This window comes from Chrysemys picta, chromosome 7, assembly GCF_011386835.1.
Source record: "Chrysemys picta bellii isolate R12L10 chromosome 7, ASM1138683v2, whole genome shotgun sequence".
Taxonomy (NCBI): domain Eukaryota; kingdom Metazoa; phylum Chordata; order Testudines; family Emydidae; genus Chrysemys; species Chrysemys picta.
In genome coordinates, this window is record NC_088797.1 from 971,336 (window position 1) to 998,974 (window position 27,639).

At 63.2% G+C, this 27,639-nt stretch overlaps 1 protein-coding gene across 3 annotated transcripts; it reads right to left on the bottom strand.

Moving 5' to 3' along the window:
* Window positions 1-1,349: 1,349 nt before the first annotated feature.
* On the bottom strand, window positions 1,350-27,020 carry KLHDC8B (kelch domain containing 8B). Of its 3 annotated transcripts, none has more exons than XM_024109939.3 (6): window positions 21,980-27,020; window positions 18,409-19,237; window positions 12,522-12,686; window positions 11,166-11,390; window positions 10,398-10,499; window positions 1,350-2,269 (listed from the first exon to the last, which is right to left on the bottom strand). In XM_024109939.3, the coding sequence occupies exons 2-6, from the start codon at window positions 18,797-18,799 to the stop codon at window positions 2,073-2,075; spliced, it is 1,080 nt and encodes a 359-aa protein (XP_023965707.1). In that variant the 5' UTR covers window positions 18,800-19,237; window positions 21,980-27,020; the 3' UTR covers window positions 1,350-2,072. The 3 variants fall into 3 exon arrangements, with proteins under 3 accessions (XP_023965707.1, XP_008171561.1, XP_042700152.1); XM_008173339.4 differs by lacking the exon at window positions 21,980-27,020 and adding an exon at window positions 21,613-21,853; XM_042844218.2 differs by lacking the exons at window positions 12,522-12,686; window positions 21,980-27,020 and adding an exon at window positions 21,613-21,855.
* Between the last annotated feature and the right edge of the window lie 619 nt (window positions 27,021-27,639).

A 27,639-nucleotide genomic window follows, 5' to 3' on the forward strand; every position in this document is an offset into this window, starting at 1 on the left:
AAGGCAGCACCCAGCACAGCTTTGAGTAGGGTGACCAGACGTCCCGATTTTATTGGGACTGTCCCGATATTTTCTTCTTTGTCCCACGTCCAAACCAATGTTTGGTCGGGACACTGGACAAAAAAGAAATTTTGCCCTCCGCTCTGGCGCTCGCACCCCCCTGGCTCCGCCCCCTCCTTCTCCCATTGGCTCCCTCCCCAAATCCCCGCCCTGGCCCCACCTCTTCCCCAACCACGCAGCATTCCTCCTCCCTCCCAGGCTTGCAGCATGGCGGCGCAAGCCTGGAGGGAGGGGGTGGCGGCGGTGCCTGGATCCTGGAGCTGGTGAGTCAGATACTATGCCCTCCACATGGCAAAAGCTATAAAACGCCCTGGAAACCCCTCCACTTTGTCTTCAATCCTGCCTCTTACCTCTGGAGGAACTGTGCTACAAACTGAAGCTCTGAACAATGGACTGAATGACCCAACCCAGCTGGGGATGTTCCAGAGACTTGATTTGAACCTGCAGTTTATTTAATCACTACTACAAGCCTGAACCAAGAACTTTGCCATTACTGTATGGAATTGATTCCCTTAACCAATTTTAACTCTCACCTTTCTTTCTTTTTATGAATAAACCTTTAAATTGTAGATACTAAAGGATTGGCCCCAGTGTGATTTTTGGGTAAGATCTAAGTTATATATTGACCTGAGTGTGTGGCTGGTCCTTTGGGACCAAGAGAAGCTTTTATTTGATGAGACTGGTTGTAAAGAACCACTCACCTTTAAATCCAGTGTTTTCAGTGGTAATACAAGGACTGGGATGCCTAAGGAAACTGCTTTTATAACTTCTTGTTAGCCAGTGTGGTGAAACAGACGCTGACATTTGTGGCTGGTTGGGTATATCCTATGGGGGATTAGCCACCACTCTTGGGGTGTATCTGCCCTATTTCTCAGCAGTTCATCCTGAGTTTGGCATCCTCAGTTGTGACCCACTGAGGTACGGGTACAGGTGGCATTTGGGGTTTGTTGTAATTCACCATCAGGAATGTGCCAGCTGAGACTCACAGCACCCGTAAGGGCTGAGTGACACTGACGTGCTTGGTACTGCTTAGGCCAGATGGTGTTTCTGAACCGCCCCTGTTCCTTGCCATGGAATCTCAGGGCCTGGTCCCCTCTCAGTAATGGTCTCACACCTCCCCGGAGCAGTAGAGTTCGCCCCCTTCACTCTCACTGAGGGTTTGAAGCTGACTGGCTTCCGGGGGGGTCTCCCATTTACCATCCCTTGTGCCCCCCCCTTTGCCCTGCAAACTCTGGCATGGTCAGATCAAGCAGCAGGAGAGACCTTGACAGACGCGGCTTCACCAAGAGTCAAATTCCACTTGCTTCATTTATTTGAGGTGCTACAGCACCTCCTAGGCACTGAGCTACAGGGCACCGTATGTGCGACATGGGACACAGACCAGGCTACAACAATACAGCATTCACTAGCGGCTCCCGCCTCACTGCCACATGGCCTCTCCTCTGGCCTCCCGCCAGTCACTGGTGCCCCTCACTGCGCAGCATAAGACACATCTGCACAAAGACACCACAGACATCCACACTGGACAACAGGCAGCTCAAAACAGCTCCCCCTCCCTAGAGACTGTGAGGGACAGATGGACGGACACTGGAGCTCCATGAAAGGAGGTGGCTGCACTGCGGGTTCTCCCACCCCCGAAGTGCAGCGCTGGCGACAGGACCTGACGCCCGAGAGCCAGCTTTGGGCTCCAGAATCACCAAGTCCCTTCAGCTGCTCTGGGGAGCCGCACTGCACCCCGGCATTGAAGCTCCTTCCAGACTCCTCTGCGGCTTGCCCTGTCCTGCTTCTCTCCCGTCCCCCAAGAACAGGCCGACCGCTCCCATCTCTGAGCTACGCTAGAAAACTAATTTCAGCTTCTGAAAGCCTAACGAGCAAAAGACGACGTCACTGGGTCAGTAACTACGAGCTACACACCAGCTCCACAGAGTTTGCTCTCCGCGCCCACGCGCCCCCGTCGCCAGCTTCAGGTACTTTGCCCTCTGTTGGTGGGATCCTTCTGCCGGGGGCTCCCTTCAGGCCCCTTCCCGCAGGCACAGAGCCTCGACCGCGCCGCTGGGGCCCTGCGCCACCCCTCCGATCACAAACAGCAGGCTCGGGGCCTGGTAGCTGGAGCAGGAGCAACGACCGGTGGGCATGGAGGGCAGCAGCTCCCACTTCTTCCTTGGTATGCTAAATCCTTCCACCGAGCCCAGGGGAAACGACTGGTTCCCTGCAAGGGAGGAGACATTAAACCATCAATGGGCAGCAAGAGAGGAGGAGAGAGACCTGGGTGTGGGTCAGTCAGTGGGACAGAGCTGTGAAAAAGGCAAAGGCAAGCCTCGGCTGTGGAGACAGGGAAGTCTGAGTGCTGCTGGGACGCTGGGTGCAGCTCTGGGCACCCACGTTCAGGACAGAGGAATTTAAACTGGATCTGGTGCAGAAGAATGGGGAGCGTCTCGTGAGAGGAGACTGGGAGAGCTCAGCTGGTTGGCCCAGCAGAGAGAAGGCCGAGAGGGGAGCTGAGTGCCAGAGACCCACCAGGGAGGACGAAGAGCTATTTAAGCTCAAGGACAAAGTTGGCCCAAGAACCAAGGGGACAAGCTGGCCAAGAACACGTCAGGGTGGACACTGGAAGTCTGTATCCATCCGAGGGGGAGGCTCTGGGACAGCCACCCAGTAGGAGCCGTGGGGTAAACAAACAACGTAACTAGTTTTAAGAGATAACTGGACACATTTGCATGAGATTGTCTGACAGGGCGGCCTGGGGTGCGAGGACAGGGATCAGAGCCCTGCGGGTCCCTACCAGTTCATGCTGCATGTTCTTAAAATCGAATGCCACAGCTGGTCCCTGCCCGCGCCATCCCCTCAGGCCGAGGGAACGTGCTGTGCTGTACCACGGGCCCTGCCCTCCCCATCCCTTCAGCCAACGCCACAGGGCCGAGGGAACGCACTGTACCACAGGGCCCTGCTCTCCCCATCCCTCAGCCAACACCACAGGGCTGAGCGAACGCGCTGTACCACGGGCCCTGCCCTCCCCATCCCTTCAGCCAACGCCACAGGCCGAGCGAACGCGCTGTACCACGGGCCCTGCCCTCCCCATCCCTCAGCCAACACCACAGGGCCGAGGGAACGCGCTGTACCACGGGCCCTGCCCTCCCCATCCCTTCAGCCAACACCACAGGGCCGAGGGAACGCGCTGTACCACGGGCCCTGCCCTCCCCATCCCTTCAGCCAACACCACAGGCCGAGGGAACGCGCTGTACCATGGGCCCTGCCCTCCCCATCCCTCAGCCAACACCACAGGCCGAGCGAACGCCCTGTTGTGACGAACTGGGACTGTTCTTACTGTGGTGTGTGAATGCTGACAGGGGAGTGTGACTAGGATGGTCTGCATCGGGGGATGGGAGCCGGCCCAAGGGAACATACCTGAGCTTGTAACATGAGAACCCAGGAGGGGGTTGGAGGTCAGATGACTCCGGGGCCCGGAAACTGAACAAAGGCTGTGGGAGGGGTCGCTGAGGGCAGAGTGCTGGAAGCAGGCTGGAAGGAGGCTGGAGAGATGGCTGGGAGGCAGAGATGGCTCTGACCCCCCAAGGGGGGTGGGCCGGCATGCCCTGGGACCCCAAGCTGGACCTAACTGAGGGGGGCCCTGTTGTCTGTGCCTGCAAGACCTGTCTTGGACTGTATTCCTGTCATCCAAATAAACCTTCTGCTTTACTGGCTGGCTGAGAGTCATGGTGAATCACAGGAAGCCGGGGGTGCAGGGCCCTAACTCCCCCACAATCCGCAACAACTGGTGGCAGCGGTGGGATCTACTGCACCCCGTGGACGGCGCTTCCTGCAGTAAGTGACTGGGGAGCAGTAAAACAAAGGGGGATTGACGGGGACCAGGCACGCTGAAGAGTGGGAGAGAGACGGTTATTACCCCTGGGAGTGTGTGACCAGCGAGAAGGACTTTTGCAGTAACAGGGTCCCCCGGGGGGATCACAGCGAGTGGTCCCAGGGGCGGAGGAGTCTGCAGCTCGACCCTGGCAGAGAGGTGGTGACCTCGAGAAGGGCTGGCACACTAGGGGTCCCCCTGGGAACTGTGGGGAGCTGTGAGCACACAGGCCGGTGAGTGGCCAGCAGGAAGATGTATGCCAAGCGGCTTAAGAGCGACCTGGTGGAGCTGTGCAAGCAGAGGCAGCTGCGCATTGGGAGGCTCACCAAAGAACAGCTCATTGCCCAGCTGGAGGCGGAAGATCGTGCGAATGAACTGATCCCTGTGTCTCAGGGAAGCAGCCTGGCAAATGCAGCGCAGGCACCAGGGTCTGTCCCAGCTGGGAGTGGTCAGCCGGCTGCTGAGGGCTTCCCGAGACCCCTCCTTCCTATGCCTAGGGGAAGGGTGGGGAGGAGCCCAGCAAATACCGAAGGCGCCGTGACCCCCCCGGCCAGCAGGGGGTCCCCCCGGCGAAGCTCGCCGGCCAGCAGAGGATCCTCCCGGCGACGTTCGGCATCCGTGGAGCGGAATTGGCTGGAATGGGAGAAAGAGCTAAAACTGAGAGAGCTGGAGGATCGTGAACAACAGAGACAGCATGAACGGGAGGAGAAAGAGAGACAGCATCAGCGTGAAGAGAGACAGAGACAGCATGAACGGGAGGAGAATGAGAGACAGAGACAGCATGAAGAGAGACAGCGTCAGCATGACCTGGAACTGGCGAGATTGAAGGGCAGCGAACCCCCGGCTGCGGTGAGTGAGGGGGGACCCAGGACTGCACGGAGCTTTGATAAGTGCATCATGGCCCCATACAAGGAGGGGGAGGACATGGATGACTTCCTGGAGGCCTTTGAGACGGCCTGCGAGCTGCACCGGGTGGATCCCGCGGACAGACTCCGGGTCCTTACCCCCTTACTGGACCCCAAATCCGTGGCATTGTACCGCCAACTGGGAGAGGCAGAGAAAGGGGACTACGAACTATTCAAAAAGGCCCTGCTACGAGAGTTTGGGCTGACTCCTGAGATGTACCGGGAAAGGTTCCGGGGTCAAGATAAAACCCCTGAGATCTCATATTTGCAACTAGCCGTCCGCATGGAAAGATACGCCAGCAAGTGGGCTGGTGGGGCCCAGACGAAGGAGGACCTGATTAAACTGCTGGTACTGGAGCAACTGTATGAGCGGTGCCCATCCGACCTGAGGCTGTGGTTGGTGGACAGAAAGCCAGAGAACCCGCGACACGCCGGGCAGCTGGCTGATGAGTTTGTAAAGAGCCGGTCAGGGGGTGGCAGGGAGGAGCCCCAAAGGAACAGGCCCGCCGCGATGCAGAGAGAGAGTCACCCTGGGACCTCCCAAAGAGGGAATATGGGGAATCCCCTCCCACGGGGAATGCCCAGCGTCAGGGACAACCGACCGGCTCGAGGGGACCCACAGGACATGAGCTGCTATTACTGCGGCCGAAGAGGCCACGTTCGGGCCCAGTGCCCCAAGCTCAAGGACAGACTGAGCAGACCGAACCCGCATAGGGTTAACTTGGTAGAGGCCCAGACGGACGAGGGGCAGGCTTCTCACGCAAGAGGGGCTGGCAGCTTATCAACTGCTCAAGAGAGAGAAGGGCCCCAGGCCAGCTCCTCTAGGGGGCTGGATGCCCCAGACTCAGGGTTTTTGGTTTATACGGTGGGCGCGGGGCTGTCCCTCCGGAGAGAGTACCTTGTTCCCCTGGAGGTGGATGGGAGGAAGGTCAATGGATACTGGGATACGGGCGCAGAGGTGACGCTGGCCCGGCCCGAGGTGGTGGCCCCAGATCAGGTGGTGCCCAACTCCTACCTGACCCTGACGGGGGTGGGCGGAACACCAGTCAAAGTGCCCGTGGCAAGGGTACACCTGAAGTGGGGGGCCAAGGAGGGCCCCAAGGATGTGGGGGTACACCCGTATTTGCCCACTGAGGTATTGATGGGGGGGGACCTGGAGAACTGGCCAAGCAACCCCCAAAAGGCACTGGTTGTGACCCGCAGTCAGAGCCGGCGAGGGGCCCTGCGCCCTGGCCTTGGGGGGGGTGCCTTGCCTGAGGCGCAGGACCCTAACCTGGTGGGGAGGGAACGCCCAGGGACGCGGCTCAGGGAGGCTGCAGCTTCGGACCCAGCGGGCGAGAAAGAGCAGGTGGCCATCCCTGTCCCAGCTGCTGAGTTCCAGGCCGAGCTACAGAGAGACCCCTCCTTGCGGAAAATAAGGGACCTGGCCGACCTCAATGCGGTACAGACCATGGAACGAGGTGGCCGGAAAAGGTTCCTGTGGGAGAAGGGGTTCCTGTACCGAGAATGGGCTCCCCCAGGGAAAATGGAGTCGGGGGGATCAGGAGGCAGCTGGTGGTACCCCAGAAGTATCGCCGCCAGCTGCTGTGCCGGGCCCATGACATTCCCCTCTCAGGGCACCAGGGAACCTGGCGTACCCAGCAGAGGCTGCTACGGAGCTTTTACTGGCCTGGGGTCTTTGTTACTGTCCGACAGTACTGCGGATCCTGTGACCCCTGTCAGAGGGGGAGGAAGGCCTGGGACAAGGGGAAAACAGCTTTAGGACCCTTGCCCAGCATAAAGGATCCTTTCCAGAGGGTGGCCAAGGTTAAAAGGGCGGCTCTAAACCAAGAGAGCCCAAAGCACAGACCTCCAGACTGGAGCGCTGGGAGAAGACCACAGCCCAGTTGGAACCCCAGAGGTATGGGGGGGGGAAAAGGGCACAGGCCGCATAAACCTTCCCACATGCGAACTGCGAGTGCCATCAAGCACCCCCGACCTAAGGGGGGGCGTGGAACGGAAGGGGCCTGGTGTAACTCCCACCAAGGAACTGGAGGGATGCGGGGGCATCCATGGGAACGGGGGTAGGTTCGAACTTCCCCGGGTCACTGGCTAAAGTGACCCTGCTCAGTTCGGTCTCGAAGGGGGGAGAGATGTGACGAACTGGGACTGTTCTTACTGTGGTGTGTGAATGCTGACAGGGGAGTGTGACTAGGATGGTCTGCATCGGGGGATGGGAGCCGGCCCAAGGGAACATACCTGAGCTTGTAACATGAGAACCCAGGAGGGGGTTGGAGGTCAGATGACTCCGGGGCCCGGAAACTGAACAAAGGCTGTGGGAGGGGTCGCTGAGGGCAGAGTGCTGGAAGCAGGCGGGAAGCAGGCTGGAAGGAGGCTGGGAGGCAGAGATGGCTCTGACCCCCCAAGGGGGGTGGGCCGGCATGCCCTGGGACCCCAAGCTGGACCTAACTGAGGGGGGCCCTGTTGTCTGTGCCTGCAAGACCTGTCTTGGACTGTATTCCTGTCATCCAAATAAACCTTCTGCTTTACTGGCTGGCTGAGAGTCATGGTGAATCGCAGGAAGCCGGGGGTGCAGGGCCCTAACTCCCCCACAATCCGCAACACCTGTACCACGGGCCCTGCCCTCCCCATCCCTCAGCCAACGCCACAGGCCGAGGGAACGCCCTGTACCACATGTCCTGCCCTCCCCATCCCCTCAGCCAACGCCACAGGCCGAGGGAACGCGCTGTACCATGGACCCCCCACGCCATCCCCTCAGCCAACGCCACAGGCCGAGTGAACGCCCTGTACCATGGGCCCTGCCCTCCCCATCCCTCAGCCAACACCACAGGCCGAGCGAACGCCCTGTACCATGGGCCCTGCCCTCCCCATCCCTCAGCCAACACCACAGGCTGAGGGAACGCGCTGTACCACGGGCCCTGCCCTCCCCATCCCCTCAGCCAACGCCACAGGCCGAGGGAACGCGCTGTACCACAGGGCCCTGCCCTCCCCATCCCTCATCCAACGCCACAGGCCGAGGGAACGCGCTGTACCACAGGGCCCTGCCCTCCCCATCCCTCATCCAACGCCACAGGCCGAGGGAACGCGCTGTACCATGGACCCCCCACGCCATCCCTTCAGCCAACGCCACAGGGCCGAGGGAACGCACTGTACCATGGGCTCTGCCCTCCCCATCCCCTCAGCCAACACCACAGGCCGAGGGAACGCGCTGTACCACGGGCCCTGCCCTCCCCATCCCTCAGCCAACACCACAGGGCCGAGGGAACGCGCTGTACCATGGGCCCTGCCCTCCCCATCCCCTCAGCCAACACCACAGGCTGAGGGAACGCGCTGTACCACGGGCCCTGCCCTCCCCATCCCCTCAGCCAACACCACAGGCCGAGGGAACGCGCTGTACCACGGGCCCTGCCCTCCCCATCCCCTCAGCCAACACCACAGGCTGAGGGAACGCGCTGTACCATGGACCCCCCACGCCATCCCCTCAGCCAACGCCACAGGCCGAGCGAACGCCCTGTACCACGGGCCCTGCCCTCCCCATCCCTCAGCCAACACCACAGGCCGAGGGAACGCACTGTACCACGGGCCCTGCCCTCCCCATCCCTCAGCCAACACCACAGGCCGAGGGAACGCGCTGTACCATGGGGCCCCGTGTCATCCCCTCCATGAACACCTTAGGACTCGGAGGATGCGCGCTATCACAGGGCCTTGCCCCCAACTTCCCGGCCACCAGCATTGTGGGACTGAGATGGCGGGAGGACGGAGGTCTGTCAGGGAGTGCCGCAGATGAGCACAGGGGGCAGAGTTAAGGTTGTGTATTTCCTGAGGTGAATTCTGCCCCGATGCTGCATTCCTGCTGTTGCTTTGCACAGCTGTGCGGCCATGTGAGAGGGGTGCGACATCCTGCGCAGCACAATTCCCCTTCACTCTCTCTTTGCAGGTTGCTGAGCTGTGAACATATGGGGAGAGGAACAGCCTTTGCGAGCTGCCTGTCAATCTGCCGCCCGTCTCCCATCCCCCAGCACTGTGCAGGTAACGGACTTGGCACAAACGAGCCAGCAATGGAACCCAATTGATTTTTCTGTCCATTTGCCCAGGTCATTGTTCCCAGTGAATAGGAACGGCTCCGGCTGTGCCGCACAGCACAGAGCGGGAGACAGGCACCGCAGGACGTCGCAGGGCACCTGGGCTGCCCACACAGAGCTGCTCTGCCCTGTGTCTGCTGCACCACGATGCAGAAATTCAGCTGTCTGCTTTCCCCAAGTTAGCAGACCCTTGCGAGGAGAGCCAGGGAGCACCCTCTGCCCCACAGCCAGCGCGCTCCTGCCCTGTTCCAGTTCTCCGAGCCGAGAGGGGCGGGGCAGGGACAAGCTAGGTGCTCCTCCAGACGCCGGCCTGCGGAGAGTAGCTGAACAGTGCCCCATCCAGCCATCCTGCTGCATTCCCCCGCTACACCACGGCACTCCCTGCTGGAGAGCGGGGACAGAGCCCGCTGCAAGCAGCACCTTCACACTAGCAGCAGCCCCCATGGCTCCAGCCAGCAGCGGCCAGTGATTGCACTTGGCTGGAAAGGCAGAGCCCGTGTTCCTCAGCCAGCACCCACTGCTCAGCTCCCGGCTGCCCGTTTTCAATCAGTCCCTCCTCTCCCAAAGAGCAACGCACCAGCTCCTTGGCGCTCTGGGGCCCCCGGTGTGAAGGGGGAGCTGCCGAGTGCTCACCGCCCAGGTAAAAGCCCCCCCAGTGAGCCGGAGCTCAGCATCCCCATCTGACAGTGCCGTGTCGCCAAGGCACCATCCCTACCAGCCCCGCCCAGCCGTGGGAGACACGCTGGCGTACTTCTGCGCTGGCCTCGCATCCCACATGGGGCGCTGCTGCCTGCAGGGCTCCCCCCGTCTCCATCCCTGTCTAACCTTCCCCAGGCCTGGCCCACCCCTGGAAGTGTGACGCTCCCTTAGTCCTACAGCAGCTTCGGATCCAGCGGGCATGTGCCTTCCTGGCAGGTCACCACGGCTGGGCACAGAAGTGAGGGGAACACCTAGATGGATGCCACACCAGGAGCGGGTGCCAGCTAGTGAGACCGAATAAGGCACCAACATTTATACAGAAGCAAAAGTCAGGCCCTGTCCCGGCTCTTCCTCACCCTCCTCAGGAGGGGAGCTGGGCCATCTCCGGTCTGACTGCATGGGGAGGGGCCCCTGAGGACTGCACGATGACAAGATGATCCCAGTGCCCCCAATAGAGACTGCTGGAGCAGGGGCTGGGTGGGAACAAGGCCTGGAGCCAGAGGAGACGCTGGGACCCAGGATTCAGGGAGCTCTCAGACCCCCAGCGAAACCCCTCGAACTCGGCACCCTAGCGCGAAGTGGGAAGGGGAAGGGCTGGCCGCAGGCACTGCAGCAGCGAGCTCAGCTCCACTAACACAGAACAGCGTGTGCTGGACGGCACGGCCCCCGACGTGGGCCTGGGAGGGGCAGGTCTGTCTGCACAGCTCCCTCCCCAAGAGGCTGCTGCTTGGCTCCACCCTCCAGCAAGTCCCAAGCACAAGCATGACCCCCCCAGTCCTCCCCCCACGTTACCGAGGCCTCCGGCCGCCACCACTCGCCCGCCGAGGCAGCCAGCCACGAAGTCGGCTCTCTTCTCCCGCATGCGCACGGCGCGGCCCTGCTTGCTCCAGGCCCCTGCGGGAAAGAGGCAGCGTCAGGCTCGTGCTGCTGCAGCGGGTAGAAGAGTCTCGCCGGGGGCTGGGCACTGGGCAGCTTCCCCCGCGCACCTCCCTGCTGGGTCTGAACGCAGGGACGGAGCCGGGCCAGGCAGCCTCCGGAGACTTCTGCGCACAGGAATGGGACCCCCGGCCCCCTCCCCAAGGGATGAGACAGCTGGGGCAGGACTCTCCTGGGCAGGTGGGTAAAGGCCAGGACTTGCCTCACTCCCAGTAAAGCCTTTCATCCTGCCCCAGGCGGCTCCAGGCCCTGCTGCCAGGCCGTCCCTGGGCTCGGGCGTCCTGTGGCCCTGGAACGGCCTCTGGCTGGTGCAAGGTCCCCAAGAGCAGGGGAGTGAGCAGCCAGGCCGAGAGACTGACAGGCGCCTAGCCGGGCACGGCGGGGGACTTACACCACCGTTACTCCCTCCTGGCCCCAAGCCAGTGGCTCGGCAGTTGGGCCAGAGGCAGAGTCACCGAGAACGGGACTTACAGAACAGGAGTGTGAACAAGGAAGCTAAGCATGGGGCTGGATCGGAGGGTCCCTCCCACTATCTGTGTGCGCTGCCGGGGGCCCCCCTCTCTGCACCCCAGCTGGCCACAGCAGCTGGCTGGGTCCAGGCACGCGATCCTCACGCCAGCTCACCCTGCTCCGGGTCGAACATCTCCACCGTGTTGACAAAGTGGGGCCGGGAGTAGAAGTTGTGGGGTCCCGGTTGCTGCAGGCCCCCGAGGCTGAAGAAGCAGCCATCAGCCATGGCGCAGCCGGCAAAGGCCCGCCGGCTGGGGACGCTGGGATAGCGCGTCCAGCTCCTCGTCTCCAGGTCGAAGGCCTCGAAGGCTGTGACGGGCAGTTTGCCCTGCCTCCCCCCTGCGGAGGGAGGAGATGCTGAGAGGGGCCTGGGCCGCCAGGGCCTTCACCCCACCCCCACATCGCCCCGTCCCCATGCTTCCTAGTCCAAGGGATGGGTGCTCTGCAGAGCATGGGCTATGGATTGTACCGGGGGGATGGGGGGGAGACCGGGGCAGGTCTGCGGGACGTCCTGGGCACCCAGAGCCGGAATCTGTGCCGAGATTCTCCAGGCTCGTTTGCATGCTTATTAAAGGGTATTAGTGTTTCTGCAACAGAGCAGCCAGAGCCAAGCTGGCTTCTGGGGCCCGGGGTCTGCGAACGAAGAGACGCCCCACAGGCAGGGCCCAGCGAGCCCTGGGAGGGGGAGGAGAGATTTTGCCCCAATCAACAGTTCGGAGTCTGGAGCTGCTTCAGTCTCAGTCTGGGCACTGGGGTGGGGCAGGACGCTGGCTCTGGGGGGCTCCGAGCAGGGGGTGCTGTGGGGCAGAGCAGGGCGCTGGCTGGGGGGGGCAGGGCAGTGTGCTAGCTGTGGGGGGAGCTCCCAGCAGGGGGCGCTGGGGGTGGGGTGGGGCAGAGCACAAGCTGTGGGGGGGGGGGGCTCCGAGCAGGGGGTGCTGTGGGGCAGGGCACTGGCTGGGGGGGGCAGGGCAGGGGGCGCTGTGGGGGGAGCTCCCAGCAGGGGGTGTTGGGGGGGTGGGGCAGGGCGCTGGCTGTGGGGGGAGGGCAGAGCACAAGCTGTGGGGGGGGCTCCCAGCAGGGGGTGTTGGGGGGGGCAGAGCACAATCTGTGGGGGGGGCTCCCAGCAGGGCACAGGCTGTTGGGGGGGGCTCCCAGCAGGGGCTACTGGGGGGGGCAGGGCACAGGCTGTGGGGAGCTCCCAGCAGGGGGTGCTGTGGGGGCAGGGCAGGGTGCTGGCTGTGGGGGGAGCTCCCAGCAGGGGCTGTTGGGGGGGGCAGAGCACAAGCTGTGCGGGGGGGGGCTCCCAGCAGGGGGTGTTGGGGGGGCAGGGCACAGGCTGTGGGGAGCTCCGAGCAGGGGGCGCTGGGGGGGCAGGGCACAAGCTGAGGGCGGCTCCCCAGGGGAAATGCATCCCAGCACCATGCACTCCCCATCTCACCCACTGTGCCCACGCCAGATGGTGCCACTTACCCAGGAGGAAGATCTTGTTGCCCTGCAGGAAGGCAGATGCCCCATAGCAGGGGGTGGGCATGGAGGGCAGAAGCTGCCAGTGGGCGCTCGCTGGCTCATAGACCCGCACTAGCGCCTGAGGAGAGGTGTCTGCGCCCATCCCCCCGAGAGCATAGACCAAACCGTCTGCAAGAGAGGAGGGGACGTGAGGGGGGAGCCGACCCGGAGCAGGGAGGGCGGAAAGCAGGGACAGGGTAGGGGTGAGAGCGGGGGAGCCAGCGGGGGATGGGGGACAGCACAGGGCGGGGTCAGTAGGGGGGAAGGCGCAGGGGGACAGGATCGGTGCCGGGGGGGGGAAGGGGTCAGTAGGGGGAAGGCGCAGGGGGACAGGGTTGGAGAAGGGGTCAGTGGGGGGGAAGGCACAGGGGGACAGGGTTGGTGCTGGGGGGGGGAAGGGGTCGGTAGGGGGAAGGCGCAGGGGGACAGGGTCGGTGACGGGGGGGAAGGGGTCAGTAGGGGGGCGCAGGGGGACAGGGTCGGTGCCGGGGGGGGGGGAAGGGGTCAGTAGGGGGAAGGCGCAGGGGGACAGGATCAGTGCCAGGGGGGAAGGGGTCGGTAGGGGGACAGCGCAGGGGGACAGGGTCGGTGCCGGGGCGGAAGGGGTCGGTAGGGGGACAGCGCAGGGGGACAGGGTCGGTGCTGGGGGGAAAGGGTCGGTAGGGGGAAGGCGCAGGGGGACAGGGTCGGTGCTGGGGGGAAGGGGTCGGTAGGGGGAAGGCGCAGGGGGACAGGATCGGTGCCAGGGGGGAAGGGGTCGGTAGGGGGACAGCGCAGGGGGACAGGGTCGGTGCTGGGGGGAAGGGGTCGGTAGGGGGACAGCGCAGGGGGACAGGATCGGTGCTGGGGGGGAAGGGGTCGGTAGGGGGACAGCGCAGGGGGACAGGGTCGGTGCTGGGGGGAAGGGGTCGGTAGGGGGACAGCGCAGGGGGACAGGGTCGGTAGGGGGACGGCGCAGGGGGACAGGATTGGTGCCGGGGGGGAAGGGGGAGCTGGCGCAGGGGCAGGGGCCGGGGCTGACACAGGGGGGAGCCAGCCTGAGGGATGGGAGCTGCAGTCCCCCTGAATTCTCCTCACCCCATGTCCCGGACCCTGGCTCTGGCCTCTCCCAGAGCACAGATGGGGTGAGTGCCCCAGGCCTCCCGCCACTCCTCCCGTGCCCGGCCTCCTGCTGGAGCCGCTGCCAGCCGCGGGGATGGCACACCGCACGCTGAGGGCTGGGCCCTGACACCTGTTGCCCAGTTGTTTCCCACCTGGCGCCACCCCCCTCCCCCGGACACACTGAAAATAGCCCAGACCACGGGGCCTTCGCGGCTAATTATACTCCCTGGCGCCGTCTCCCTGGAGACGCCATGGCAACCCAGCCATGCTGCCCCAAGGCTGCTTCCCCAGCCCGGCTGCGGGCTGTCATGCGGGCGCCCTGAAGCCCACAGCTGGCACAGCTGGCAGGGCCCGGGGAGCAGGAGCTGCAGGCCTGTCCCAGAGGCCCCAGGACAACAGCCTCTCCTCACCCCCACGGTCCCTGGGGTGCCCAGGCAAGCAGCTCAGGACTCAGCTGGGGAGAAGCCCCCCCCCAGGAGGGGCTCAGCCTAGGTTTGGAGGGTGCCCCATTGCTGCAGACCCTCACGCCCACCCCAGCCAGGTGAAGGGCCGTGCCCCGGGTCACATCGAGGGGCTGCCCGTCTGCACGCTGCCCTGGCAGCAGAGCCCGCAGGGAAATGCCGGGCAGCTCTCACCAGCTCAGAGTGGAAACACTCAGCAGCCTGGCGTCCGGGGTCACCTCAACCCCCAGCACCCGACCGTGGTGCCCCACAGGGAAACCCAGCCAGCTCTGCTGCCGTGGAGCAGCCCCTGACTGATGGGGACACCCAAGACCTGGGTCCTGCTCCGAGCTCTGCCACACCCCCACTGTTGGGCACCCCTTCCCCGCCACGTGCCTCAGTTTCCCAGCTGTCCAATGGGGACAGTGATCTGGGCCCCCCGCGTACCGTGCTGCGAGATCGATGGGTGAAAAGCGCTATAGAAGCGCTGAGGTGAGTGAGACAAAAATCTATTCTGGGACCAACTTCTCCATAAGCGCTAGGTGTTCTCAGTGGCTCCAGCACCGCCTCTCACTGCTCGGGACAGGAAGTAAAGAATCCTGCGTCCAACTGAAGCAGTACAGGGAATGCTGGGAGGCAGGATGAAATCATCCCAGGTCTCAGGGGTTACTGCCCTGACACCTACAGGCACGGTGATGAGAAGTGGGCACTACCTCAATTCTAAAACAGCGAGGATCCTTGTGGCACCTTGGAGACTAATAAATTTATTTGGGCAGAAGCTTCCGTGGTCACTCCATGCATCCGATGAAGTGGGCTGTAGCCCACAAAAGCATATGCCCAAATAAACCTGTTAGTCTCTAAGGTGCCACAAGGACTCTTCGTTGTTTTTGCGGATACAGACTAACACGGCTACTACTCTGAAACCTGCCTCAATTCTGTATCTCACCAGAAAGCTTCACACCTCACCCAAAAACATCAACTCTACCAGCACAGATCTCTGGCACCATGCTGGGCCCAGCCCTGCCTGCCAGGGGAGAGCGCCCCCTGCTGAGCCCCACAGCACCCCCTAGCGCCCCACTGGGGCCAGCCCCACCTGCCAGGGGAGAGCGCCCCCTGCTGAGCCCCACAGCACCCCCTAGCACCCCACTGGGGCCAGCCCTGCCTGCCAGGGGAGAGTGCCCCCTGCTGAGCCCCCGGCCTGCTCCCTGCAGCACAGCACCCCGTGTGCCCCACTGGGGCCAGCCCCGCCTGCCAGGGGAGAGCGCCCCCTGCTGAGCCCCACAGCACCCCCTAGTGCCCCACTGGGGCCAGCCCCACCTGCCAGGGGAGAGCGCCCCCTGCTGAGCCCCCGGCCTGCTCCCTGCAGCACAGCGCCCCCTAGCACCCCACTGGGGCCAGCCCCGCCTGCCAGGGGAGAGCGCCCCCTGCTGAGCCCCACAGCACCCCCTAGGACCCCATGGACCAGCCCTGCCTGCCAGGGGAGAGCGCCCCCTGCTGAGCCCCACAGCACCCCCTAGCGCCCCACTGGGGCCAGCCCCGCCTGCCAGGGGAGAGCGCCCCCTGCTGAGCCCCACAGCACCCCCTAGCGCCCCATGGACCAGCCCTGCCTGCCAGGGGAGAGCGCCCCCTGCTGAGTCCCACAGCACCCCCTAGCGCCCCATGGACCAGCCCTGCCTGCCAGGGGAGGGCGCCCCATCAGTTTGCCAACATGGCTTTCTCAGTTTGTCACGGACAGGAGCCAGCCCCACCTGGGCTGTGCGCGGCAGCTGGTGCCGGACGGGGATCGCCTGCTGCAATCCCCGCAGGGGGGAGGATTCAGCTCAGCGCTAATGCTGCCAACCTCCACACGGAAACCAGCCTCCCCCCGTCTGCTGGGTGTGGGTCTGACCCCCAGCACGGAGTCCGGCTTGGCTCGTGTCAGCGTTGTACTGGCCACACAGAGCTCTGGGCAGCAGCTGCATGAGGCTGGGGGTGCAGGAGGAGATGGGACTGCACTGAAAGCCCAAGACCCCCGGCACTCACTGCACTTGTGACCTGACCCACTCCACAACGAGTCAGCAGCTTTAACGCACCTGCACCCGTGGGACAAAGTGGGGATTTTCTTGGTTTTCCAATGGTTTGCATGCAGAGGGAGTGGGACTCAGTGGGTGTTAATGGTTTAACAAGGTGAGGAGAGAGGGAGTTTGTTGGGACACAGGACCGGAGAGGGAACGTGGGACCCCAGCCAATGGCCTGGAGGAGGGACACCCCAGCGACTTGTGACCTGACGACCCGGAGACCCAGCTCAGGAGTTGCAGCGGGTTGTGGCAGTGGGAGGACAATGGGCTGTGGGGAGAGGACCCCAGTGACCCCAGCGGTTCCAGCCCAAGGGGGACTGAGGACAGAAGAGGGGAGAGGAGGCCCAGGCGACCCTGTTTCCCTGGAGAGAAGACAATGGACAGAGGCGGGGCCTGGGGCCGGGGATATCAGATGCCCAGCTGGGAAGCAGGGGGGCTCGGGCTGGAGAGAGGAAGCAGGCGAGGGAAGCAAGGAATTAGACGGGGAATGTGCTGTGCTGAGGGAGGCCAGGCCTGAGGCCCGGAGAGTTTCCTGTGCTGTGTTCAATGCTCAGTAAACTCTCCTGTGTTACGCTGGCTGAGAGTCACTCCGGTCTAGAGAACGAGGGGAGGGGGGGGTATTGTCCCCTTCGAGGGGTGGAGGCCCCAGGGATCCAGAGCGAGGGGACTCCCTGAGGGCCCACGGCAGAGACAGACGTGCTAAGGCTCAGAGAGGAGCGGCTCCAGGAGGTGGAGGGGCCTGACCCCGAGAGAGAGTGGACCCCCGAGAAGGGCTGTCGCACTGAAAGGGGCACCCCCCACGGACCGCACGGGGCTGCGAGTGGGCACGATCTGTGAGTCCGTGACACCCAGCTAACCCCATTCTGCCCGCTCCGTGCAACCACAATCCCTGACGGCGAGAGTGCCAGCTGCACCCCCGCGGGATGAGCCCTACGGGCCGGCGCAGGGAGAGAGGATGGGGGGGCACGTCTGCAGCATGCGCTCTCCCTCTTTCGGGCCCTGCCGAGGCCGCTCCTGGCATGTCCTGTCCAGGGCCTGCAGCAATGGGGCTCCGGGAGAAGCCCAGCCAGAGGGAACCTGCCTGGTGCCAAAGGGTGCGGCCCTAGGCCTGGCTTCACACTGGGTCTCAGGGACCAGCTCGGACAGGCAGTGGGCTCGGGCAGAGTCCTGCTGAACGCACTGTGGGGTGCCTCCGAGGGTGGGGGGATGGGCCAGGGCGCCCTAGGGGTGCTGCTCCCACCCTTACCCCGAGGTCCTAGGAAAGCCCAGGATTTGAGCCTGGGCCCTTTGGCAGCATTTACTGGGCTACGGGCTCGGCCGCTCAGCTCACACGGTGTCCTTGGGGTGGCTCTGGCACCCCAGTGCTTGTTGCCCAGCCGCCAGGGGCACAAGGCAGAGGGGGCTGCAGCGGGCGGAGGGCCCTGCCTGCGGGAAGGGAGCCACGGAGCAGCAGCTGCCCTGACATGCCCACAGCACTCCGGGGGGCCCGGCAGAGCCCAAGCACCCCGGCACGCAGGGTCAGGTAGCACCACTGGCACCAGAACGGCCTGACGCCGGCTCCCTTCCCTGGGCACATCTGTGCCTCTGGGCAGGCGGCGCGCCTGGTGCTTCCTGGGGGAGGGGCAGAGGAGGCTAAGCTGGCCACTGGGCCGGGGGTGGGCACGGACACTGCCCCATCCCAGGGCTCTAGCAGCAGGCTGGGGCCTCCCTGGCCACCCATCCTTTGGGGACAGGCTCCCCAGTATGCCCCGCACAGCACAGCCCCCTCTGCCCAGCCCTGGGGCTGCTTGCCAGCCCCTGCTAGGTCTGTGTGGCAGGCGGGCACAGGGCGGGGAGTTCGGCCGCAGGGGATGGGGCACAGGGCTGGGCAGCGGGTACGGACACCCCTGCTTCCAGCACCCAGAACTGATGCACCCAGGGACCCAGCTCGGCTCTGGGACTCTCTGCCGTGGCCGAGACACATGCTGAGCTGCCCTCCACGGTTCAGAGCTGCAGCTCCGCCTGCCCCCTCCATCGCCCCTGCCACAGCCCCCTGCCCCTTCGGGCCTGCAGCCGGGGATGGCAACGAGGCCGAAGCGGTGGGAGGGGAGAGCAGAGGCAAATGCCCAAGGCTCCGGGGGGAAAGGTAGGGGGCTGGGTGCCCAGGAGCAGCAAATGCTCAGTTAAGGGGCATTTTCATTCAATTAGGCAGTGACATGTTTTTTTAATTGCCTGTTAATGATCAAGAGAAACACACCCCTCTGCCCAGCTCACCTCTCTCGATGGCAGAGATGCCCATGGATGGCTGGGCCAGGGCCGCCACCTTCTCCCACTTGCCCTCATCTGTGTTGAAGACTTCGACGGAGGCCAGGGGGCTCTGTCTGGAATCCATGCCCCCCATCACCAGGACCTGCTTCCCCACTGCCACAGCAGCGGCCCCGGCCCGGGGCGTGGGGAGCGGAGGGAGCACCGTCCACTTCTGGGAACGCACATCCAGCATCTCCACGATGTCCAGGGGCAGCCCCGCCTGGCCGCAGCCCCCCACCACAAAGAGGTGCCCGTCCTGGTACGCAGGGCTGCAGTACACGCGGCAGGTGGGCATGGGTGGGAAGACCTCCCAGAAGAAAGACCTGGCCGTGGCGGCTGCCATAGCGGGAACCGGCATGGTACCTCAGCGGGGAGCCATCGCAGCGCCCGTCACCTCGGCTCCCCCGCCCAGCTGGGCATCCTCAGGGCAAACAGCTCCACCCACGGCCAGCAGCTGCAGCGCTGCTCCTGGGAGGGCAATTCCACCTCACGCCCTACGGGAGGGGGCCCAGGCCTGCAGTGCCCGGCGGCCACTGGCTCCGGTGGGATGGATCCCCAGGGCGGAGAGAGGTCGATTCCTACTTGGAGCCGCTAGCATCGCCTTGCAGGAACAGACAGGACACACCCCAGACTCAGCCGCTCGCGGGTCAGTTCCGCTGGCCCAGCCAGGCAGGTGCAGCGGATCCGGAGCAGGGCTCTGCCGTGGCAGCCGAACACTCCTGGTGCGTGGTTTGTGCCTCTGGTCCGGCCCCGCTCAGACTGGAGTTTCCGCAGCTCCTCTTCCCTCCACCAGCTCCTGCCGGAAGGGGGAGAAAGACATGTGAGGGGGCCAGGCGCTGGCCCAGCCGCTGCAGGAAGAGCAGAAAACGCATCTCGTAGAGCGGGAAGCAGCGAGGCGATCTCACAACACTGCACAAACAGCTCTCTGAGCGGCTGCCTGCCAGGCCCAGCCAGGGCCGGGAGTCCCAGCTGCCTCCACCCCCTGTGGGCCCCCAGAGCCTGGAAGTTTGGGCAGGAGCAGGGTCAGAGGAAGCAAGTTGACCTAGGGAGAAAGCACTGGGTGGCAGAGCACAAGCCAGACACTGGAGCAGAAGGACTCTGGGCATCTCCAGAGGACCCTGACCCCAGCCCAGAGTGTGCCCTGGAATTGGGAGGAAACTGAGGCAGGGAATAGCATGTCAGGTTTACGTAGAGCTCTGCATTTCTCACGGGACTCAGGAAAGTCTGTGCAAAGTGTGTTCGATGCACAGCCCCCACATGGCCCCCGAGGGCAGGGCCGGCTCTACTGTTTTTGCCGCTCCATGCAGCCCGAAGACAGAAGCTGCCGATTTGCCGCCGCGGGCAGCTGAACATAGAAGCTGCGGCCGCCGCAGAAACACGCGTGCTGCCCTAACGGCACACGGACTGACCCCGCCGTCCGCAGCGGCAATTCAGTGCACTGCTTGGAGCAGATAAAACACACGGGCTGCCGTCCCTTGCAGATTGCCGCCCCAAGCACCTGCTTGGAACGCTGGGGCCTGGAGCCGGCCCTGCCCGAGGGGTTAGCCCCGCAGAGACTGGGCAGGGACGGCGCGGTGTAAACTCTCGGCACAGGGCACTACAGAGAGATCCGCCCCAGCAGAGGGACACGGGGACCCAAGACAGGAAGCGCCTGGGCTCTGTTCAGACGCTGGATGTTTCAAACACCTGGGGAGCCAGCAGCTGCCCCAAAGCTTCCCCTGGTCCAGCAACGGCAGCTTGAAACCTGTGCCAGGCTGGGGCGGGCGCCTGCTCCCATGTAACACAGCACCTCTCCCCCAGGAGCCGCGGGGCGCTGAGCACAAGGGCTGCCTGCACGCACCCTGCTAGGCAAAGCGGCAGGGGCCAAGTCAGCGCAGAGCCCAGGCTCATTTCACCCCCCAGGCGACTGGGACGCAAACCCCACAGCCCAGGCTCTGGGGCCAGCCGGCCAGAGACACGGCCACAGCCGGGAGCCTGAGAGCCGCGCTGCTGGGGGCGCCGGGTCACAGCCGGACAGCGGAGCCCACCCAGGTGGCTGGAAAACAACTTCAGCTGCACGACCCGGCTGCCCTGGGTGGAGCTGGCCCCTGCTTCTCCGGATGCACAGCTGCTTCGGCGGGGGATCTGCTGTGACCCCCTGCAGAACAGGCCAGAGACACCCCCCAGGCCGAGCTAGCGCCAGCAGCCCCCGGCCCAGCTGACAGGTGTGAGATGGGCGGGGGGGGGGGAGGCAGCTGACCATGCACTGAGGGGAGGGGGGCTCAGGCAACCTCAGAGCCAGTTACTCGGTGCCCCCCCCCCCCCGCCCTCAGCCTGGGCTCCCCGCTCAGGGGGGGGGGGGGGGGGGCTGCATCTTCTCATTTCCCACGTGCGCTGCCCTCTGCCGGGCTGGGCAGGGCGCTGGGGGCTGGGCAGGGCGCTGGGGGCGGAGCTGGGGGGGCGCCCCCCCCCACGGGGCTGTCTGAACCGAAGCCCAGGCCCGCAACTCCCCCAGCCCGCCCGGCCGTGGGGCCCCGGGAGCCGCTCGGAGCCAAGGACCTTCCCCCGAAGTGCCCCGCAGATGGCGATCGCGGCTTTTTTTGTTTGGCTGCTTGGGGTGGGCAAAACCCTGGAGCGGCCCTGTGGCCGAGCCCCCGGTACCCGCGTCCGGCCCCCCCCGACCCCGCTGCGGAGCGCTTCGCCCCCGGGGGGGCTCGGGCTCCCTCCCACTCACGGCACCGGCTAAGCGGCGGTCCCAGGCAGCGGGGCCGGACACAAACTTTCCCGGAGTCCGCGGGGGGGGGGGGGTCCCGGCAGCCCGGGGGGGAGCTGGGAGGGAGCGGAACGGGGGGGTTCCTGGCAGCCCGCGGGGTTCTGGGGGGGGGGGGCGGGGGGGGTCCTGGCAGCCGGGGGAGCTGTAGGGGGGTTCGGGGGGAGCGGGGCGGGTCCCGGCAGCCGGGAGGGAGCGGGGGGGGGGTACCGGGGGAAGTGGAGAAGGGGGTCTTGGCAGCCCGGGCGGAGCTGGGAGGGAGCGGGGGGGGGTCCTGGCAGCCCGGGGGGAGGTCCTGGGGGAGCCGGGGTCCCGGCAGCCGGGAGGGAGCGGGGGTCCCGGGGCTGGGAGCTAGCGGTCCGCCCCGGCTGCACACGAAGCGGTCCCGGGCTCCCCCCGGCCCGGCGAAGGGCGGCGCTCACCTCCGGGGCGCGGGTCCGCCGCGGCTCTCCTGGGGCTCGGCCGGCTCCGGCTTCCCCGCGCGGCGCGGCGGAGCGGAGCGGCAGGAAAACACCCCCCGCCTTAACCCTGCCCGCGCCGGGCTCCGCCGAGCGCTCGCCCCGGGCGCGGTCCATCCCGCTGCTCCCTCCCCGGCCACGGCAGCCTCCAGCCCGGCTCACCCGGGTCTCGTGAGGGCTGGGCCTGGGCTGGGAAAGGCGGGAGAACCGCCCCCGGCTACCGGGACAGACACCGACCCCCTAGTCCTGCACCCCGGGAACTGCGGCAGGGGAGGGGCGGGCTGGGCAGCCCCCCCGCCCCAGGAGCCCGGCAATCCCTGACCCCCCTCACCTGGCTGCGGCGCTCAGCCCTGGGTCAGAGCAATGGTCCGTCAGCCCGTGTCCTGGCTCTGGCAGGCCAGGTGCAGCAGGGAACCAGGGCAGGGATCCAGGGATCCAGACCCTGTCGCCCACTCCCAGCTGCTGGCAGTCGGAGGCTTAGGGACCCCCAGCGCACGGGGTCCCCTCCCAGCCCATCCTGGCTAACAGCCATTGACGGACCCAACCTGCAGGAACTGAGCTAGGTCGGGTCTGACCCCAGTTACACTTTTGGCCTTCCCGTCCCTTGGCAACGAAACTGGCATCCTCCGCAGACTGACTGCGCTGCGTGGAGACGCACGGCCTGGGGTCTGTTTAACCTGCTGCCTAGAATTGCATTGGGTGACCCCTGGTTCCTGTGTTACAGGAAGGGGTTAATTCCCTGGCTTGTGACTCCTGCATTTGGGGAGGCTGGGAGCCAGGGCCAGCAGAAGCTCCCTAGAAGTGGGAGGGGGGCCTCTGGCACCCGGACCCTGGCGCTGCCCCCTGCTCCACCCCCAGGCCTGTTCCCCAGCCTCCTCCTGCAAGGCCTCGCCCACGCTCCACCCCCAGGCCCCCCTCCCACTGCTTGCTCCTCTCCACCTCTTCGCCCCCCTCCTCCAAGGCCCCCAACCAGCCCCCAATCCCTCGGCGGGCGGGGAGGGGGTGGGGGGCTCTTGGGGGAAGAGGAGTAGCACAGGCAGGGCCATGGGGCCGAGTGGGAGCAGGGCCTGGGGCGGAGCCACTGCCCAGACGCCCTTTCGGCAGCAGCACTCCAAAGGTGGCAGGCCTCGTGTCTGGGGCGACGTAGCCTCCCCTGGCCTCTTGTACCCGCTGCCCATGGGTAATGACACGTCCTCATTCACTTTCTCCGCACCCGTCGTGATTGTATAGATCTCAATCATATCCCCCCTTAGTTGTCTTTTTCCAAGCTGAAAAGTCCCAGTGTTATTAATCTCTCCTCAGACGGAAGCCGTTCCATATCCCTAATCATGTCTGTTGCCCTTCTCTGAACCTTTTCCAATTCCAATCTAGCTTTTTTGAGATGAGGTGACCACATCTGCACGCAGTATTCCAGATGTGGGCGTCCCATGGATTTATATAGCGGCAACATGATATTTTTTGTCTTATTATCTATCCCTTTCCTAATGATTCCCAACATTCTGTTCGCTTTTTTGACGCCGCTGCACAGTGAGTGGATGTTTTCAGAGAACTCGCCACGAACCCGAGAGCTCTCTCGAGGGGTCACAGCTCACTCAGACCCCATCATTTTGTAGGTATAGTCGGATCCGACTTTGACATTTTGCACGGCTAAGGGACTCAGTGCTGGAGGCAAGCTGCACTGATCCTATGCACAGGTCCGGCGCAACCCATTAGGTGACCTAGGCGGTCGCCTAGGGTGCTACAATTTGGGGGGCAGCGACCGCGGCGGCATTTTGGGGTGGGACCTTCCGCCGCCTAGGGCGGCAGAAAAGCTGGCAGCACTCCTGCCTATGCACCGACTTTAGAAAGGGGTGGATAATTTTGCAACCACCTGTAGCAATACGTATGCAAACTGATCCACCAGCCAGCACCATGCTCTAGCCGTGGGGCCCACAGAGCCAGGGAGCATGCCCTCTGGGCTACCGCTAGCCCTTCCCCCTTGGTACGGGGCCCCTAGTGGAGGAAGCTAGGCCACATACACACCCTGCCCTGTGACCTGTAACCTTTCCCCTTTACCCCTTGTGACGTTGTGCAGTCTATATGGTTTTATAAAAAAATTAATAAGTGAATATAATGTAACTGGAATATGCTTCATGCAAAAGGTCTCTTGTAAGGTATCATTACAAAGCTTATAATCTGCTGAGTGTGATCATCCTATTTGTAGAAATGTATCATTCTTGTATCTGAAACTAGAAATATGAAATATAACTCTGAGGCCTATTGTAATTATGTAAAGTGTGGGCCATTAATGGTGGTTTGGACTCTTGATGGCTCCCATTAACCAGGACCATTGTCTGCAGATGGCTGTGTTTTACCTGAGTGTCTTCCTGTATGTGTGTGCTGGCAAGTGGGTAATGAAGTCTTGAAGTGACATGTGATCATGTCACCTGAACTGGAATCCATCTTTAACCTGGTGCTTTTCCAGTGAGGGGGGTGGAAACCCAGAGGGACAAAGGGTCCCCGCCTTATGCAAAAGATATATAAAGGGGTGGAACAGAAGATGGGGGGGGAGAGAGAAGAGCCATCATGAAGAATCCCCTAGCTATCACCTGAGGTGTAACAAGAGCTGTACCAGGGGAAAGAATTGTGCCCAGGCCTGGAAGGTGTCCAGTCTGAGAAAAAACTTACTGAAGCATCACTAAGGGTGAGATTATCTGTCTTTAGTTTGATTAGACATAGATTTGCGCATTTTATTTTATTTTGCTTGGTGACTTACTTTGTTCTGTCTGTTACTACTTGGAACCACTTAAATCCTCCTGTCTGTATTTAATAAAATCACTTTTTCTTATTAACTCAGAGTATGTATTAATACCTGGGGGAGCAAACAGCCGTGCACATCTGTCAGTGTTCTAGAGGGCGAACAATTTATGAGTTTACCCTGTATGAGCTTTATACAGGGTAAAACGGATTTATTTGGGTTTAGACCCCACTGGGAGTTGGGCACCTGAGTGTTAAAGACAGGAACACTTCTGTGAGCTGCTTTCAGGTAAACCTGCAGCTTTGGGGCAAGTAATTCAGACCCTGGGTCTGTGTTGGAGCAGATGGGTGTGTCTGGCTCAGCAAGACAGGGTGCTGGGGTCCTGAGCTGGCAGGGAAAGCAGGGGTAGAAGCAGTCTGGGCACATGAGGTGGCAGCTCCCAGGGGGTTTCTGTGATCCAACCCGTCACAGCCCCCATCAGTGATTCCTCCAGATCAGGTTCTACCCCAAGGCCCGAGACCGCTCCGCAGCCGGCTCCCTGTCCCCAACACCCCTCCTTCCTGCCTTCACTTCTTCCTAATTGCCCTGCCCGGCAGCCCATCTACACTGGGGCTGCTCGCGCACTTCCCACCTATCACTCAAGGGGTAGGTCCGGCACAGTGCTCATCGGCAGACCACGAGGACGCACCAGCCAGCCCGCTCCACGTTACAGTCCCACAGCAGTTTGAAGGCAAGTGCCCCGCCAAGCATTACACAGCGCCGAGGTTGGTGCGCTCATTCGAGGCAGGGCAAGCAGCACTGGCTACGCGAAGGGGCCTTTCCCCTGGCAGATCCTGGGTTTCAACGTGCTTAGAACTTGGCCAAACTTTTACCATTGGGGCTGAAATTCCCCATGCCAGGCTTTTGCCTAAGGTGAATTTTTTGGTTCAGCAACTATATTAACTAGCACGAGGTTAGAAAACAGCAGGGTTTGTCCCGTTAAAAACCCTCCCAACTCTTTCAGGGAAGTTCTAGCGGGAGGTGTAATAGGTTTGGACTTCACGGTCCCAATGAAGGGAATATGACAAACCAGTAATGAACCTGGAATCACAACTGCTCTGGCGTGGGCACTGCAAAGCTACTGGTAGAGACGGATTCCACAGGACCCAGTCACAACCTGCGTAAAGCGAACTGCTGCTTCTCCCAGGTGCTCACCACACGCTCCCAGCTGTAGCACCAGCTCTGTGCCACACTCCCGTTGAGGAATCGCTGCTGACCCCGAGCTCGGCTTGGACCTGGCCCGGCAGCCCCCGCCGCGGGTGCGGGCATCGTGACAGATTCCCCTGGTGGAGGTGCCCGTCAGGCTCTTCCAGGGGCTTGAGAAGCACGGCGTTTTCTGGGCTGTGACAGCGGGAGTTGGGAAGAGCACAGACAGGAACTCTTGGATTCATGTGCAAGGTGCAGCTGGACTCACCGAGGTGTGAGGAGGCTCCCAGCGCCTCCCCCGAGACAAGCGTTGCCAGCTATCAGGCAGTGTTGGCAACACGATTGCTCTCCATGGGAACAAACCGGCAGCACTGTCACTCCCTGCACCAGTCCTCTCGAGCTGACGGACACCAGAGATGCTTGTCCTTCGGCCTGGGGCTCTGCCCACCTGTCACAATGAGCTACGCACAGCAGGTTCGTATAATTTTTGGTGGTGCCCAGACCGGGTCGAAGTCCCGCCCCCCTCCCCACCTGCCAAGGCTCTGGGAGGGAGTTTGGGTGTGGGGCAGGAGGGAGTGCAGGGGGCAGGCTCTGGGAGGGACTTTGGGTGTGGGGCAGGGGCAGGGGGGAGTGCAGGGGTGTGACGGAGCAGGGAGCAGGGCAGATTTGACCTGGGAATGTTGCAGGGGGGTTGCAGTGGGGATGTGGGACTTCCCTTGAAGGAAGCTACCTGAGCTGTAACCTGAGCCAGGAACGGGGGTGGGGAGAATTAACACCTTCTGCCCGGGAGACTGAACAAAGGAGAGGAGCAGCGGGAGGAGTTTTGAGTTTAGTTTTCGGTTGGGGCTGGGTGGTGCAACGCAGGGAACCCCAAGCTGGGGTCTAAGCTCCCTGAACCTCCCAGAGGGACCTAATTGAGGGGGTCTGGTCGTACCTACACGCTCTGCTTGAGACTGTGTTCCTGTCCTTAAATAAACCTTCTGCTTTACTGGCTGGTTGAGAGTCGCAGTGAATCTCGGGAAGAGGGGTGCAGGGCCCTAACTCCCCCACAATCCACAACAAGGGGGCAGGCTCTGGGAGGGAGTTTGGGTGTGGGGCAGGGGGGAGTGCAGGGGGCAGGCTCTGGGAGGGAGTTTGGGTGTGGGGCAGGGGCAGGAGGGAGTGCAGGGGCCAGGCTCTGGGAGCGAGTTTGGATGCAGGGTCTGAGCTGGGGCAGGGGTGCGGATGAGGGGTGGAGCGGTTACCTCGGGTGGCTCCCAAAAGCGACCTGCACCCTCCTCTAGCAGCAGCTCCTAGGCGGGGGGCCGGAGGGGTCTCCACGTGCTGCTGCCCGCAGGCATCGCCCCCACAGCTCCCATTGCCGCAGTTGGCAGAGTGGGCGCTCAGGGTGGGGGCAGCGCACAGAGACACAGCCCCTCCTGGCCTGCAGGGACATGCTGGCCGCTTCCGGAAGTGGAGTGGGCAGGCAGGAAGCCGCCTTAGTCCCGCTGCGCTGCCAGTGGTGGTGGCCCCGGGTCCTTTTAAATTGCCCAGGGGCAGCAAGCAGGGGTGGGGGGATGCTCCGGGGGTGGCAGCAGGAGGGGCCAGGGGAGAGACCTGGCCCCGTGCTCTCATATTGGTGGTGCATGGGCACCCAAGATCACCCAGCAGGTCAGAGACAGGACTAGAATGAAGGTCATTGCGTCCCCGCCCAGTGCCCTGTCACCACTGTCATCCCCTTATCAAAGTCTTATTAGCAACATTCCCGCTAGGGGCCTGCTCCACCTGCACCGGGCTGGAAGCCAAGTGGCAGGAGTCTCCCTTCAGAAGCGACAGAGAGCAATACCCTGTTACTTGTAGGCGTGCTGTGGACTGGCACACAGCCAGGTCTGAGTGAAGACAGCCCTGAGTAATTACCCCAGCTGCCCAGGGGGTGATGTTACCCACACACTGGTATTCTAATGAAATAAGCCTGTACAATGCGAGATCCTTAGCACAGGAAGTAAAACACAGCAGAGGATTATTGTCATGGAGTCCCCGGGCGATGCTCTGGAACTGCTCCCCACAAAGCCAGTCAGGACTTTGGGGAG